Source organism: Delphinapterus leucas, chromosome 2 (genome assembly GCF_059928025.1).
Source record: "Delphinapterus leucas isolate spDelLeu-1000000601 "Yukka" chromosome 2, BTC_Dleu_Yukka2, whole genome shotgun sequence".
NCBI classification, from domain to species: Eukaryota; Metazoa; Chordata; class Mammalia; order Artiodactyla; family Monodontidae; genus Delphinapterus; species Delphinapterus leucas.
Genome location: NC_143130.1, coordinates 104,552,808 through 104,569,228, shown reverse-complemented (window position 1 = coordinate 104,569,228; position 16,421 = coordinate 104,552,808). Strand labels below are relative to the sequence as shown.

Here is a 16,421-nt window from a genome sequence, read left to right as displayed (position 1 = left end):
GTCTTCATTTACTTTTACTGTTGTATACTTTGTCTATAAAACAGTACAAGTAAACTCATGTCGTTCTATCTTGAGAGATTCAGGGTCCTGCACTGCCTCAAAATTAAGATTGTTATTAAGTACGTTTACAGAATAACGGTGCAAAAAACCATCCAGTGTCCCTACTGCTGTGAATTTTCACTTTTGAACGTTTAAATGTGCCCTTCTATGGCCCCTGTTACGACCACACTTGGGTAGAGGTAGGAGATTTTCCAGAAGAGCAAACCTGTGGGGCCGTTTGCTGACTGACTGGCTGCCTGCTACCTCTCATTAAGCCAAGAGACAGACAGCAACCACAACTAATGTATTTGCCACCAGACACATGTGGTGGGTGAGCCATGTGGCTAATGTCAGCACCCACCCCTGAAGGCCCTCCTGCTGGCTTCAATCTTAGTGAGAACTTACTTCAAACGTTTTTTCCTTGTCTTCCTCCCCTTCTTCGTCTTCCCCACTCTGACAACTCTGAATTCCATGCAGCAGGGAGAGGAGGAGACAGACAATCAAATTAAAGGTGAGCCTTGTATGTATATGTATGGCTGGTTCACTTTGTTATACAGCAGAAACTAACACACCATTGTACTCCATTTATTGGAGTACATTATACTCCAATAAAGATGCTAACAAAACAAAACAAAACAAAAAGGTGAGCCTTGTAAACAAGACTCTACTGTGTGAGGGAAGGGGACAGGATGTAATTCACAGGTACCTCAGGACCTCAGCACTCTGTAAAACCAAGAACATTTGGACCACTGCAGGCAACATTCAACTATAAAGGCTACCTTTGCAGTTACCAAGGGGTTCAGAAATGAGAAATGGGAACGCCGAGATCACACAGTCAATGGGGACCCATCGGGTTTAACCACAGACCTGAACTCTTCTACTTAGTAAAGTTCTGGTGTAAATCGAGAGACAAGAGCACAGGGAGCTGGCCTTTCTCAACAAGAACCAGGGGCTTGGACAAAAGATTAGGGAAACCCAGACTGTGAATCCCAAAGTGACCCCGTGGTGCAGCTGGTAGGGGAATGGGCGCTCCTATACCCCAACCTACCCCCCTTGCTGCCCGACATGAAGTTCTCCCATTTGAGAAGCAGCAGTTTGTTTAACCACTTGGCATTCCAGAGGCCACCGTCCCTCTCTGTGACACAGAAACATCATCTCTGGTCACTCCATCTCTTCCAGAACACTAAGAACTTCCTGTAGTCTCTAGGCCTGTTTCCAAATGTACCGAACTTCCTTCACCTACAGATGTGTCTGAACTGCTGGACGTGTTCTGAGCACTGAGTAAAAATACGAGGATGAACTGGATGCCTAAGCCCTGATTAGCTGGCTTAGAAGCATCCTGAGAACCCAGCCACCAGACCCACTGTTTCTGCAAAGCTTCAAGGTTTCTATAGGATGATGGGAGAGTGGTTTATTAATGCTGCCCGTATGGCACATGAATTGTGCGAGGCCTGGAGCCCAGGCCGTGACCCAGTCCCAGGCCTGCTGTGTACTGTGACAGTTTTCACGTGCCTGAAGAGGTTTAAGGGAAATAGAAAGACTGAGACAACGGGCAGAAAACCCACGTGTACCTTGGCCATCATGCTGGCATAGGAGGTGTACAAAGGGTCGTCTTCCAGTTTGCTGGAAAGAATGGAGGAAATATTTAGCAGGCTACCTTTGGACCCAGCAGAAAAGACCAAGTGCCATATAAATCTTCAATGTACTAGTGAATTAATTAGAAACTCCCTCCCTCACCCCGATTCTTAGAAACCACTGTGAAAATCTGAATCAGCATTGGCTTGACATGGAATTCAGGGATGAAGTCACAATTTCAGCCTGCTTCATCTTCAGACTCAGTGTCAGGCGTTATGATGAAAGGGCTTAGGTAGTTCCCCTAGAGGTTTCTTGATGGCCAAGGACAGAGCAGCAAGGAGGGCTGCTCAAATCTGGCATCCCCTCTGTGCACACTGCAACCTGCGGGAGGACGGTTTGGGGTCGACACCGCTGTGCCTGTGCCTGGGACGAGCAGGGCGCTCCGGCAGTGCTGACCTCCTCTCTGTGAGAGCATTGCGGCTAAAGTGGAGTATGATCTGATGAAGTGGGTCTGGCTGCTTTTCTGTCTCCTCCGCCTCTTCTTCTTCCACCTTGGGAGATTTCTACACAAACCAAGGCAGACAGGTTTTAGGCGTGGATTTCAGCACATGGCACACCACCGCATGCGAACAAAGGTAAAAGCACCAGGCACAGAGCGCATCACCTCAAAGCACAAAGAGAAACCGCGACGTCATATGTTTATTTCAGGACAGAAGCCCTAAGGATGCAAGGTTTGGGAATGAAATATATGTATCTTTCAGCCAATTAAAGAAACACTGCAGTTTGGGGGTTAAAACGAAATGAAAGGAAAAGCAAAAGCCTGACCGCAGGGGAGGCGCTACAGACCCCAGTCAGCAGAACTCTCATGCAAGCTCTGGGCACCCGCGGTCAGGAGGGAAGCCCTGGAGAGTCCCCGAGAGGCCGTGTCTCTCCGCCAACACCTGACATTTCTCTTGGAGAGCTGGGCTGGGAACAGGTGTGGGGCAAGAGTTATAAAGCACTGGGGCTGTTTTGGGGTCTATTACTATTCTAGACTCAACCCACGGAAACAGTTCTCTTTCCTGCCCTCACCCCTGACCCTGAAAATCTTGCTGTTCCTGAGGGCTGCCATCCTGGAGCTGTGAGGCTTGCAGTTTCTCCTCTTTTCTCTCTCCTTTTACAGAAAGGGAAACAGCAGCTGGTGCCAGACGTGTAAGTGGATTTTCCAGCAGCGGCAGAACAAGCAGGGTGGACCATATTCAGTAAATTGGTGAGAACTGCGCAGGTTGTGTGAATGGTTCAGAAGAAGGGAGAGGGTTGAAATGATGTTCACTGTCAACTTCACACTAATCAAGAAACTGGGAAAACCAAGTGACTGTCTTTCTCACCGACAGGAATGTATGCAAAGACTGAAGGGCATAAAGAGAAATGGAAAGAAAATGCGGGAGGAAGGATTAAAGGAAAAAAGCCAGGAAGAGGATAAGAAACAGAGGGAGATGGGGAAAGGGAAAGAGAATGTAACATGGAAAGTGTAAATATGAGAAACACAGGGCAAGACTAATGGAGAGAAGTAGGGATGAGAGAAAAAGATAGATGGGAGAAATAAGGAGAAAGAGGAAAAGAACCAGGGCTTGGCCAAAGGAGAGGAGGGTGTATTTTCTTTCTGAACCAGGATGAAGCTCAGTGTTGCTGCTGCGATAAGCTTTTCCCCTTGCGTGTTGTTTCAAGTAGTTCTAGAGCATGAAGCCTGTTAGAGACGAGGCGTGGCAAATCTTCAAAAGGGCCAAATACAGAACTGTGAGATGCAGGAAGGGCATTTAGATATGCCTTCCCCAAAGTGGAGCTACTGACCAGACAGGCAGGGCTTTGGCTGGGGTGGCTGGCCTCCTGCAACCAAGGGTGCTCACAACTTAACTTAGCATGAACTTTCCAAGGCACGGCTGCGCATCCCAAGCAACATGAGCTGTTAGTGAGGACGGGGGAGGATGATCACAGGACCAGCCCCTCCAAGTGAAATTCATCCTCTGGCTCTTATGACCATTATTAGCAGGGTTTCCTCTGATAACTTATACAGTTAGCTCCTTTCAGATTTATACACCCAATTCTTTGCGCATCTTTAACGGTTATAACGCACACACATGAATACAAAAATCAAATTCATTCGCACCCATATCTGCTCCCAGTTGAGTCAGTACTTACAGCCAAATCCTGTACTAGTTTCTCTTCAAAGGAATACTCCTCTGTTTCTATCCAAAATCTCTGATAGCCATGGAGGAAGAGGTTAATAGAGCGGTGCCTGAGCGGAAGGGGTGAGAGTGAGGTCAAGAGGGGTCCACGGGACACCTTGTTTTCGTTTGGGCGGTTAACGGTTAGTAAGCAGTTTTTGTACAATTCTTATCTTCTGATTGGTCAGGGTAGCCAAGAGCACACCGTAAGCATTTGTTTCAAAGAAAGCAGGACCCTCTAACGTGGCGGATCCTGAATACCTGGTTCAAGACCTGGAGGTCACCGTAACCCTCCTCCGGTCTCCTTGGGTCTTTATCATGTTTTCCCTATAATGAGAATTCATTAGGCCAAGGAACAGTCCTGAGCTATCTGCTAAATACGGCAATTTGGTTATTCATTTTGGCTGATCACATGTCCAGGTGATCCAATCTAAATCATGCTGATGGTGAGGGGGTTAGTCTCAGATACGCTGAAAGCAGCAAAGCGTGGCTTCTTTACAGGGCCTCTGAGGAACCACAGCTGCAAGGGCTCCAGGAAGCAAAGCTTGGGCACCCTGCACAACTTCTGCGTGCTTCACAGGTTCTAGCTGTGGCCCTGGTATGTGGAAACACTGAATACACTGGCACAAGCCACTCACTCCCTATAGGACAAGACTGACGTCTGGGAATATTAGCCACTGAAGAGCCAGTAAGTGGTTACCCAAATGTGAGGAGGAAACGAGAGGAAAGGAAGGTCAAGACCAGAGTCATCGAGACCTGGTCATGGTTTCCAGTAGAACACAGCCCTTACCATCTTTCTTCAAAATCTGACCAATCAGAGTTTTTTTTAAAAATTGTACAAATTTGTGTTTTTATGGGCCATGTTAAATCATGGTCAAGAAAGGAGGAGTGTGCAGAGAATGAGCGGGTCTCTCCACAGGTTACATTACCATTAAAATGAGTATAAGCCTGTCATACTGAGTTTTTTCATTAACCTTTTCCAGCCAAACCCGTTGAAAGATGCTCAGGAAGAAATTGTTAATTTTGTGTCTGGGGAAAAGCATACAGGTTTTCTTTTAAAAACTCACATCAGAGAAACAGTTTCCATATGATAAAATAAATCCCTTTAGCCCTTTAGTTTGGAAGACTCCATGTAGTTTAGATCCTCATAAGATGGAGAAAAGGAGTGGACTCCACCACTAGCTTCTTAGGTAGTTAGTTTTTATTGTCGTTATGAAATCTACGTATAATCCTCCATGCTAGGGAGAAATCCAGGGCACCCCTCTAAAACAGCTGGGTTAGGGGCTGGGGTGGCCACGTTTCATCAAGGACACAGTGAATTCCTGGACATACTATTATCCATACAGGCACAGAGTCGTTGAAGGAGCAACCAAAATATTAAAGGATGGTAGTAACATTGTCAGTGGATTTAGAAAAAAACTGCTTGTTTTTGAGAGATGTAATTGCCGCCTAGCTGGCCCTGGAGGCATGTGCTTAAAGCTGAGCCCTTCTGGAGGTCACGTTAGCACATCAGGTATGGCTCTCTACCAGAGGGGAAAGCCAATGCCTTCTTGATGTTTTACCACTTCTAGAAAACAGACAAAAATCCTAGGCGTTTTTGCGTTTTCTACTGGACTATAAATTTCATTTGTCTGCCAGGGCTTCAGCAGGCTTCATGCCCATGACTTCCTGACTTAATTTTTCAGCTTTTTATTAATGAATTCTACTTGATTTGTGATGCCTCCACCTTTCCAGAGACACTAGTTTATTTTCTCAGGAGACCTGTAGGAGCAGGTGTGTGTCTCAGAGGCCATGATTCTCCACCATCTTCAAAGACCCTAACTAGGAGAGCTCAGTTGGCCAGCTGGCTCAGGACAGGGATATAGGACACTCTCGACAAATGATGGCCAAGATGCACAATTAGATGAAAGCAAAATGTCAAGCATAGGAATACTCTTTCATCTGATATTCCAAAGAAACACATTTATTTACATGGGATTTAGAATTTACTTGGCCAAGTCAGTTTATTTTTCCTGACCAGGTGAGGATGTTCCTATTGATTTGAAAGGTGATGAAGCAGTGGCTATTCAACTACCAGCTTTGTTTATGATCATAGGCTCAACCTTACTGACTGTGCAATTAGTTTGAGGATGGGAATGTTGCCATATCACCAATGACACCGAGTCGGCCTCAGTGGTCGACACTGGCCCAGTCTATACTGATGCTCTGCCCTATGTTGACACAGCATGTGTTCACAAACAATCCAGAAAAGCCTTCACATATATTTGACTTCAGATTATAGACTAAACATCCAGGGAAAGGCCTCATGCCCATGACTGGCCTCTTGGGCCATCTCTAACCAGTGCCCTTTCTTTATCTTGAAGGCAAGTACATCATGCTGAAGAAGTCTCAGGTTACATTTCTCAGGTTACATTTCTGTACTTGCTGAGGAAACATAATAACTTTAGTGTCATCCAAGTACTTGAACATGGAAATATTGTTTGATCTGTGGATGGAATTTGGGGTAAAGTATTTTAGAAAACAGTTCCCTTTTTCCAGGGTGCCTTTACAGCTGCACAAAGAATCCCACCAAGGTAAAACTAGAGAGCTTCCATCTGCTTACGTGGCTGACTTTACAGTGCAAAATGGTGAGCTGAGGCAGGCTTGGGGGCACGAAGGAATCTCATCTATTTTCAGTTTTTATGCTTACCTTAGCAGGCCATTATACTACATGCAGACTGTAATGGCTCTGTGGGTGAAGGACTCCAATCTCTACCTCTGGGATCATGAGGGTCAGGGCCAGAAGAGAGCACAGCTCTGGGAGGATACCTTAATTCTCATCCCTGACTCACATGCCAGGAGAAAATGACAGAATACTTGCCTGGGCAGGTTGTAGAGAGGGGCCATCCTGAAACAGGCCACCACTGCCCGTTTCCGCTGTTTTGATAGCAGTTTGTGCCAGACCGCCTTCTTGGACCTCAAAGGCTGTTCCACCTAAGAAGAAATCACATCGGTAGGTGCACACCAGGCTGATTTGGGTGGCAGAAGGTAGTTACCTGCAGCCCAGAGTTCACAACCCTAGAAGAATTTTGCTTTCTCAACTGTAGTCAGCAAAAGGTACCCAGCACTAAATGATTCAGTCTGTGGGAGTCTTAGGTTTTCTTTCTTTTCCCAACTGCTCTTGGTGGCTTACTGCTTTACAAATGAGTAGGGAGCTTGGATGGGTCATTTGAACTAATGGGAAAAATTTTTCAAACACTGGGAATGTTAAGCATTGAGAAGTCTTGCTACAATGAGGCACCAAGATGACGCTTTGCGGGTAGGCCAGGATGATCCTTGCTCCTTGCTTTCTGTCTTACAAGGGTGCTCTTAACTAAGAGCTGAGTGTGGAGGAGTTTTATATTTTGCAGGGTAGTCTTCCTTCCTCAATCCTCAGGGTAGACGCTACTTACCTGCTCTAGGTGGAAGACAGCTGCTGAAATTCTCTGCACACGCTCCACTGTCTTTTCTGGGTTGGAAGGTTCTTCACTCTTCAAAACATCCTTGTATAGGTTCAGTTGCCACTTTACAGCTGGGTCATCAGACTGCAAATTGAAGCATGTACATGAAATGAGCAATCTCTTATACCTCTTGAACTGAAAAGGCCTTTTACTCCTAGCATGGTTCCATAGTATTCAAGAGTCTTTTCTATTAATTCCTCTCTCATTTTCTCTATTATCTTTTTCTGGAACAATGTAGACGCTTTGTAGGAACTTCTCATTCTAGCCTATATGTCTCTTAACCCTTCTGTCATATTTTCCACCCCTTTCTCTCTGCTCTGCCTTACGATTTCCTTAAATCAAGCTTCCAATTCATAAATTCTCTCTGCAGCTGTATCACTATATTTTTTAACCTATAACTTGAATTTTTAATTTCAATGATTATTTTTAATTTTTAAAAATCACTGTGAGGTCTTTTTCAGTGCCACCTCCCCTCTCCTTTTTAAAAAATAATGTCCAAGTCTTGCTTTATAGTTTACATTGCTGCCTTTATCTCTTTAAATATTTCAACCACACTTTAAAAATTCCTTCCTGTAGCTCCTTAGGCTTGAATTCTTCATTTCGTGGCATTTTCTGACTCTCTAATGGTGGTGTATTTCCTTTCACACTGTATTTTTATGAGCTTGTATTCAGGAGGAGTTTTGTTGACTAGCATCTCCGCCCATATTCTAGCAGGTAGACACTCTCTAAGTGGTTTCATGGCTGTTTTTACAGATGATTCATGGGTTTCACTGGTTCAAGGCCGGTTTTATGTACGTTTCTTGCTCTACATTCATGCACAGCATGGGAAGTTAGGCCCCACACTCCCATTCCAGGTTACTAAAAACCCCAGCCCCTATAATATATATATCTGGTCAGGAGAGCTCTGCGAGTTTTCCCAACTGCATCATCCTCTCTTCATTACTATGATTTAGAGCACCTATTTTCTGGCACTTGGAATTTCTTTTTACTGCCTTTTTTGTAGTATATTTTACCCACCAGGAATTCCTACATACTTGGGATGGAAAGGAGAGGCTATTTGTGCCACTTTAATCTTCCATCTCAGAGCATAATATAATGTATCTGAGGAAAGAGTTGTTCAGATGTGCAGGCTTGGAAAAATCTTAAATAGCCTTAAAATCAAAATTGGTCTTGATTTTTTTTTTTTGTTTTTTTGGGTTATATCAACTCAGGTACAAAGTTACTTTGTTTACAAATCTCTAGAGCTGGAAGTGCTAAAACTTCCCCCAGGTGTCTGTTCCCCTCTTTAACAAACCTCACAGTCAGTAAATTCTGAGACCTAATCTAACCCCCCTGCTATGGCTTGATGCTCACACAGTGGGAGGTGGGAAGACATGTTTTACTGGGCCTCTCTGCAACAGCAAAGGAAAGAACAAAAATTAAGGGCCAAAAAATGAAAAACTAAGGGCAGAGAGTTAGTTCTACCAATTAAGCACAAGTACTCTGAGGCTGTTTTTAGAACACATTTAAAAAAACATGAGTAAACTAAGTGGGTGTGTGGCACCCTGCAGCCAGAAGGAAGCCTGTGTGAGTTCTCATTGTCTTCCTGCTGCATCACCTTTTCCTGCAAGTGCAAGTTATTCCACAGATGTTCCTTCACCTCTTCGTCTGTGTCCTTCTGTGGAAAGAGATGTTGAATTTTATTCCTACAGGTCAATATGGAAATATAAAGCAGGGATGCACTGAGGGCCAATGGACAGTTTTGCTGCGATCTTTATTACGAGGACAAAAGAATAGAATTGACAGAGACTCGTCCCAAAGGGCATACGCTGACTCCCAAGTCAGCTGTAAAGACAATGGGGTGTTGAGACTTCCCTGGTGGTGCAGTGGTTAAGAATCCGCCTGCCAATGCAGGGGACACAGGTTTGAGCCCTGGTCCAGGAAGATCCCACATGCTGCAAAGCAACTAAGCCCATGTGCCACAACTACTGAGCCTGTACTCTAGAGCCCACGAGCTACAGCTACTGAGCCCGCGTGCCACAACTACTGAAGCTCGTGTGCCTAGATTCCGTGCTCCACACAAGAGAAGCCACCACAATGAGAAGCCCAAGCACCGAAACGAAGAGTAGCCCCCACTTGCCACAACTAGAGAAAGCCCACGTGCGGCAACGAAGACCCAATGCAGCCAAAAATAAAATAAATTTAAAAAGATATATATATATATAAATGGTAAATTAAAAAAAAGAAAAAATGATGATGGCACGTTGCCTCTGTGCACCTTGGCACCTCTGTGTCCATTGGTCTCCAGGGAAGAAGGACAAATCCTTTAGGGGCTGAGCACTGATCACCACCACCTGTATTACATGCTCCACCAAAGCAGATGGGCGACTTACATAGCTGTACCGTGATTTTGCGAGGGAGATCAGCTCCTGATCGCCTGGGGTGCACATATTCAAACCAATGGGCAGCATTTTCTTGAGTGCAGCCACGATGAGGGAGGTCTGGATGGAATACAAGTCCCCCCTCCGCTTCGTCTTCTTCCTCTCCTGGTCCTGTCCTCCAGACTAGGAGATGAGGTTGAAACAAACGGGTTGAGTGACTCTGAAAGGCACCGCCTCACCTTGGAGGCAGCCTGCCTCCTGTGGCCCCATCAGTACAGGGTGGGCCTTTCTATTAAACATTTCAGAGGACAGTAAAGGACCATATGAAACAAAGACAACCAGGTGGCCCTTCAAGACCGGCCCTGACCCTGAGCCCTCTCCTTGTGCGCATGCTCACGGAACCACGTGACCAGACACACACCACGGACACCCACAGTCTCTGTTCGCTGACATCTGGGCAGTATGAACAAACTAATGTTTCTACTAAAAGAATGATTCGATAACTGACAAAATGACTGCAGAAAAGAACTGAGAATCCTGACGCTGGGCGGCAGTAAACAAGTGAAAGAGCATCTACCCTAGAACAACTGCTGGTGGCCAGGGCTGAAGCGAGCCTTTTGGAGCACCTGCATCCCACTCAGCCTCTGTTCAAGGCAGCACACGTTCCTGCAGGAAAAGGGGAACCCCCAAGTAGGTAGGGCTGCTTTGGGATCTGGTTGAGACAGAGTTAGGAGAAACAGCGCAGACAAGTGAGGGAACGCCCCAAGTCTGGGGGAGTCTGCCCTCTTTTGGTTACACTTTCTCACCCCTTTCTGGGAGCGTTCATCCAAAGAAGTGGGAGGTTTGAGAGAAGAGGCCAATGCACTAGGCTATGGCAGCCCCAGGCAACCAACTGAGGACCCTCTGCACCCACAGCACGAGGTGGGTATGGGTGGGCTCAGCAAAACAAGGCTCTGTGGTGACCCGATTTTCCTGAGTCCGGTTCCAAAAGAGCAAAGCGGCCCACGTGGTACGTCATTTGCTGGGCTCTGCCCCAGCTGAGTGGGCTCTTGCTGGAAGTGAGGAAGGGCTGGGTGGCCAGAGGCAGAGAATGAAGTCAGGGACCATGACAGGGGAGAATCGGGGCTCATTAAAACTTTTGCTTTATGAGGGCCTTCAAGTGTTTGCAGCATCCAGGCGGTCACGCTGTGGTTCACAACAACCCAAACACATAAGGCTCTGGGAGCAGGGAAGAGTCCAGATGCCGCCTCTGGAACTGGCTTGCAAGACCTGGGGCCCTGGGCTGGAACAGATTTTGTTTTGTGAAGGACTGGCTCTCTGAGAGAAGATTAAGTATGGTCAGAATTCACACCGTCTTGGGGCTGATCTCTTTAAATTACTTCCCAAAGTGTGAAGGAAGCTCATAATTATTAATGGACACTCTTAAAATAGTGGCGACTTCTTTTACCCAGCTTGTGGTGGCTAAACCTTCGGGTGGTTACACCACAGAAACCACAGTGAAATCCCTGGCCAGCAAAACCCAGTCTGACCAAATACTGCCAGACAACTCTACTTGTGCCTCGTGCTCCAAAACAACAGGTCAGATCCAGCACAGCAGTGGGAGGCGGCAGTGAGAAACATGAGGAGGGAGGGGGATGTGAGACAGACAGGCAAGATACACAGTGTCTTATGTTCTAGACACACAGTGGACGGCTGATTCACACAAAGACCTCAAGAGCTCTATCATTTACCGAGTGCTTGCTGGGTTCCTTAGATGTTCTATCAGGTACAGAATTCTAAAGGTTGTGGCTAACGCAGAACTCATTTAAAGTCTAAATTACCCTTGAAAACTGTAAGGGTAATTTGTGAGGTTCTATCCTCAGATTGTCCATAGAGGATAGAACCCAGTTTTGTGAATATAAATTATGAGGTATTGTTACATATACATTACATATAAATGTAAGAGGTAAATAGTAACATGCAGTATACAATCAAGGAAGTACGCAAAATAGAACTCTGTGGATTTGATACGCAATTTAAATAATTTCTTGCTCACTATTTTATTTGGCCAATCTCATGTTGTTCTAACTACAAATGCTAAATATATGATGTGGCCCCAACGTGCCTGCTACTTAAATAAAGCATTTCTAATCCTCCCAACAAGGCTGAGATACCCAGTCAGTTTTATAAAGGGGAACATGATGTTCAGAGCAGTTAAGTGATTTTTCCAAGGTCACGCAGCAGTTAAGAGTCTGGGCCAACATCCAGGTCGACATCTACCTGGCCATGGCTCCATTTTCCTTTTCTAACTAAGAGCTGCACATGACCTGGTTCCTGCACATCTCCCTGTCTCTGCTACAGACCTGAGTGCAGAGGGCTTGGGACAAGTGTCAGCAGACACGCATCAATGGAGGCATAGAGAAATATTTCCAAGCAATAACCTGTATAGGTTACTAGAAAATTGTCCCAGGGTTTATTCCACCGTGTGCACATTTTATGCAAAAACTCATGGCTATTTCCAATCCTTGCTGCTGATTCCAAATCCTTGACTTTAGTCCTTGGAAAACTCTCTTTGACTCATAGGAGCCTTGCGCAAGAGGCAGACATGTATAGTGTGGAAGGGCTGGGATCACTAACAGCAGATAAGAGGAGTGAGTCTCCCGAGCTCTCAGCCCCAGTCAGCGCCCCTATCTGTTAGTATGCTGGCTGCAGAGTGGGCAGCTGGGGAAGGGAGCTGAGATAGCAAGGAGACCTCGGATAGGGCGAGGCTTGGCTGGCTTCCCCGGCTTCCCCATTCCAAGGGTGGGTAGGGCCTACATTCACTCTTTGACAGGCAGTTGTCTTCCCTGAAGCAGGCCCTGGGGACCTCCAGGTGGGAAAATCCATTCTGTACCACCCCCACAGTGATCACAGTGCAGAGGGTGGCCAGAGCCTGGCACCACTAATACTAGGACAGAAAAGACACGTCATGCATTTGACCTGTACCTTTACTTGCATGGCCTGTGTGGAAAGACAAGAGAAAAGAAACAAGGAGAAGTCAGTCAGTGAAAGCAGGGGTCCAAGACACAAGGCACCACATGTTAGTCACAGCTCTTTCACCCCCATTCCTCTGCCAACACAATAGAAAACCAACGGCTCTGGAAGCCGGTTGAGCACAGCATGAAGAGCGGGTAGGAGGTTAGGATGGAGGTTAATTGGATCAAAAGGACTTACACCCAGACCAAGCAGTGCATCCCTGGGGCAAGGTCATCAGAGACCAGCCTTCCAGAGTGTGTGACCCTCAGACCCTGGTGGTCTTCAGATCTGGCCACCCAAGTGAACTCTTAGATCTCATGCCTTCCCCCCCTCCCACCTGGCACCTGGGTGGGATGCAGACAATCTGTCATGTAACCAAAGACCCCAATTTTCTTATTTCCTTCCACCCACCACATTATCACCTCCAGAAGATCTGTGGTTACAAAAAGAGTAGGGAGAACTGAACTAATGGGCCATGTGTGTGCTTCCCCTAAAAAAAGTTTCTAAAAAATGTACTCTAGGAATATCCAAGGTGGTTCAGGATCACCCCACAGCCCAAAGGATGGGGAATCTCCCTTCTGTGCTGTGACCTTTAAATATACCTTAGGTCAAAGACTCCTACATGCTATAGGTTCTAATTTTATTCTTTTCTTCACATATTGCTACGATTAGTTAACTCAATGCATTTCCCTAATGCTGGAAATGCTTTTATTTATGTATGTATGTATATATATATTTATCTATCGATCTATTTATGCATCTTTGAAATGTTAGCTGAAACTTTTTATTTCTGAAACAGAAATCTAGAAATTCCTATACCTTCAAAATCATTTCATTTCCCTCACACTTTATCACCAATAGTTTATGACCAAATAGACAATTTATGTGTGAACTTTAAAAAAAACAGAGACTCTTAAGGGAAAAGGAGTTGGAGGAGGACACAGCACACGGTAGGTGTGCTGTGTTGAGACAGCACTCGGGGAGGCTTTGGAACAAGGGCAGAGCTGTGCCATCTGAAGTGCTCATCCCCACTGAGGGGGTAAGGGAAGTAGAGGTCAGTCAACCCAACAATAGATGGCAGAGGGAAAGGTGAATGTCCAGAAGCCAGTCTAAGAATGAGAGAGCAAGAGGGAGAAGGAGAGTGAGACAGAGAGAAAGAGAGAGAGAGAGGCACCAAAGGAGGAGGGAGGGCAGTAAGAGAACAGGGAAGGGTAGAGGAGGGAATGGTAGAGAGAAGAGGGGGAGGGGATGGGAGACAGAGAGATGAAGTGAATGGAGGAGGGGGAGGGGGAAAGACAGGGAGAAGAAGAGAGAGAGGGAACAGGAAGGGGGAGAGAGAAGGGACAGGGGAGGGGGCCAGAGGGAGAGAGAGCACTTGAACTACACAAGTGCAAAAGCAAAGGGAATACAAATGAAAGTGAAAAAAGGTGGTGGGGGGGTGGAGGGAATGAGAGAGAGGCGAGTGAGCAGCTAGGGGGATGGGAATAAGAAGCAAACAAAGTCACACATGTCATTCTGAATACCCTGGACAAGCATAAAGATGTCTTCTCAACTCCTCCCTGTCCTTTTTCAATACACTGAAATCACGCTCATGGGGTGGAGCGGCTTTACACGAGGCACTCTAATATTTGCTGCATCACAACTCTTTTATTGTTTATAATCTTGGTCAAGGAACTGGCATTTCTTGGGCTAAACACATTCTAACTTGCTAAACACATTCTAACTTACCATTCCCCTCTGAGGAAGCTGCTGCCATTTTTCCAGAAAACAAAACGAGTTTAAAAACAAAACAAAAAACACCGTGCTCAGCTTTGTTATGTATTGCTGAACATATATTTGCAAACTGGTGTTATACAAACAAAATACAATACAATGAGCTCTCCCCAAAATGTGCTTTAGCTGCTGGAAAAAAGGACACATCTTTGAACTGACCTTCAATTAATCAAGTAAGAACAGTGCGGCCCACTGTATATTTTTTCCACTTCCTTTCCATCTGCAATGGCATGTGTAGTGTGTGTGGGCATGCAGCATGCCAGCACACATATCTCTGCCATATGCACGGAGGCCAACTTCATTTATACAACACCAGAATTCAATTATGAGTGCAGATAAAAGCAAGCACAGGTGACCATTCAGATCAGGTAGCAGAGAGAACATGTAATTTCAGGGAGGCAAAGGCAATGGGGATTCAGCTGATAATAAAGAGAATACCCCCTCCCCATCCTCGCAATATGTAGTTCTACATCCAAGAAATACCAGAAATGGCTATGAGTTGCTGTTTATTGGAGGTACGATATCTCTCTGTCTGAAATAATGTGCTGCATTTATGTAACATTATTCAATTCTAGAGATGCATTTAAAACTGACTTTCCAACAGGGCCTACTAGTAGAGCTGGGAGAAGTCAGGCAGTAAGCTCAAGCCCATTCTACAGATTGGTAAACTGGGGCCCCGAGAAGTTAAGTGAACGATGCAAGGCCATACCTATACCGAGCAGCTGGGCCAAGAGTGGGACTTCACTTCCTTTCAGGCTCTAGTCCTGTTTGCTACTACACTTTGTGTCTCAACTGAGGCCACAGTAACAATATGAATATTTGTTACCCTGAGAAGCACAGCAAATATTATTTAACATCTAGGGAGTGTCCTTACATCCATTACACTGTAACTTTGACCCTCTCCAACACATCTCAGAAAAAACTGGCATACAATGTCCATGGAAAGGAAATGAAAGCATCTGCTCCTATGGACTAGGCTTACCAGCAGGAAAGATGCACAGGTTCTGAATACGCTCATCCTCTGACAAGACTAACATACCCTTTTCCTCATTCAGTGATGTGAATGAACAATTTCAGGTTAGTTTGTTAGTAGGTTAGTTTTGAAACATCATTCTTTGTCACCTCTTCTCTTTCCAAGTATAAACCCAAGGACCCTGAGTATCCATTCATCACCAGAGGGCTGAGATTATCTTTGCCATTTCTGCTCATCTGGGATCCAAATCCTTGTACCAGAATCATTTTCTTTGCTTTTTTGCCATCCGCTGACAATAACAATGGATGCTAGCTGGTTCAGTCAAAGGCCAAAAGATCTACCCCAAGTTGAAGGCAGCAAGGAATCTGTCTGGGATTCAGTGACTTTCGGTAGGTGGACAGGGTCAAACGAGACACTGTAATGGCTGTGAGAAGACCCTTCAGAGGGAACTTAGGGATAGATATCCAGGGATCAGGAGTCTGAAGATATCCTTCCTCCTGTACCTCACATGAGCAGCTGTGTATGCCAAAAGTCAAATGCAAAATAAACTTTGGAAAATCAAATAAAAATTATCCAAAGCACAAAAGGATGCACCTTAAGTAAGGTTCTTTTGCAGCAAAGATTCCTCTTGAATGTGAATATATATATACACCTAATCTCTCTACATTGTATGTGCACAGTTCTATTTATCAAACTTTACTAAACAGCGCATACCAGATTCTAAACTCTAAGAATCAAATTTTGGATGCTGGAAGAAGTGTTAATGTCAACATAGCTTAAAGATGGAAGGGATGGAAAGTTCAGAGTGATTGCAGCTGACCAGAGCTAGGCACGCTTGGTGAAGTTTTGGGTGTTGAAGTTTTCACTTTTGGTGGCCCCTGGTCTGCAGCTCTGCATACAAAGGTGTTCTATCCCAAATGGTTATTTGGAAGGTTGCCCCAAGAGCTTTGCTACAGACACGCGACTGTCATCTTTCCAGAACTGGTTCTCACTTCTGAGGGGTTCCCGTGCACACTCCACCTTC

General features: G+C 45.5%; 1 protein-coding gene across 1 annotated transcript in view; it reads right to left on the bottom strand.

Moving 5' to 3' along the window:
* Positions 1–16,421, bottom strand: part of RYR3 (ryanodine receptor 3) — a 373,779-nt gene that overhangs the window by 41,771 nt on the left and 315,587 nt on the right. Inside the window, exons 73-80 of the mRNA XM_089906254.1 lie at positions 9,670–9,840; positions 8,895–8,954; positions 7,250–7,381; positions 6,679–6,791; positions 4,748–4,847; positions 2,071–2,177; positions 1,611–1,662; positions 445–501 (exon numbers count right to left, since the gene is read on the bottom strand). Coding sequence (XP_089762380.1) covers positions 445–501; positions 1,611–1,662; positions 2,071–2,177; positions 4,748–4,847; positions 6,679–6,791; positions 7,250–7,381; positions 8,895–8,954; positions 9,670–9,840 — 792 coding nt within the window. The remainder of the gene's footprint in view (positions 1–444; positions 502–1,610; positions 1,663–2,070; positions 2,178–4,747; positions 4,848–6,678; positions 6,792–7,249; positions 7,382–8,894; positions 8,955–9,669; positions 9,841–16,421) is intronic.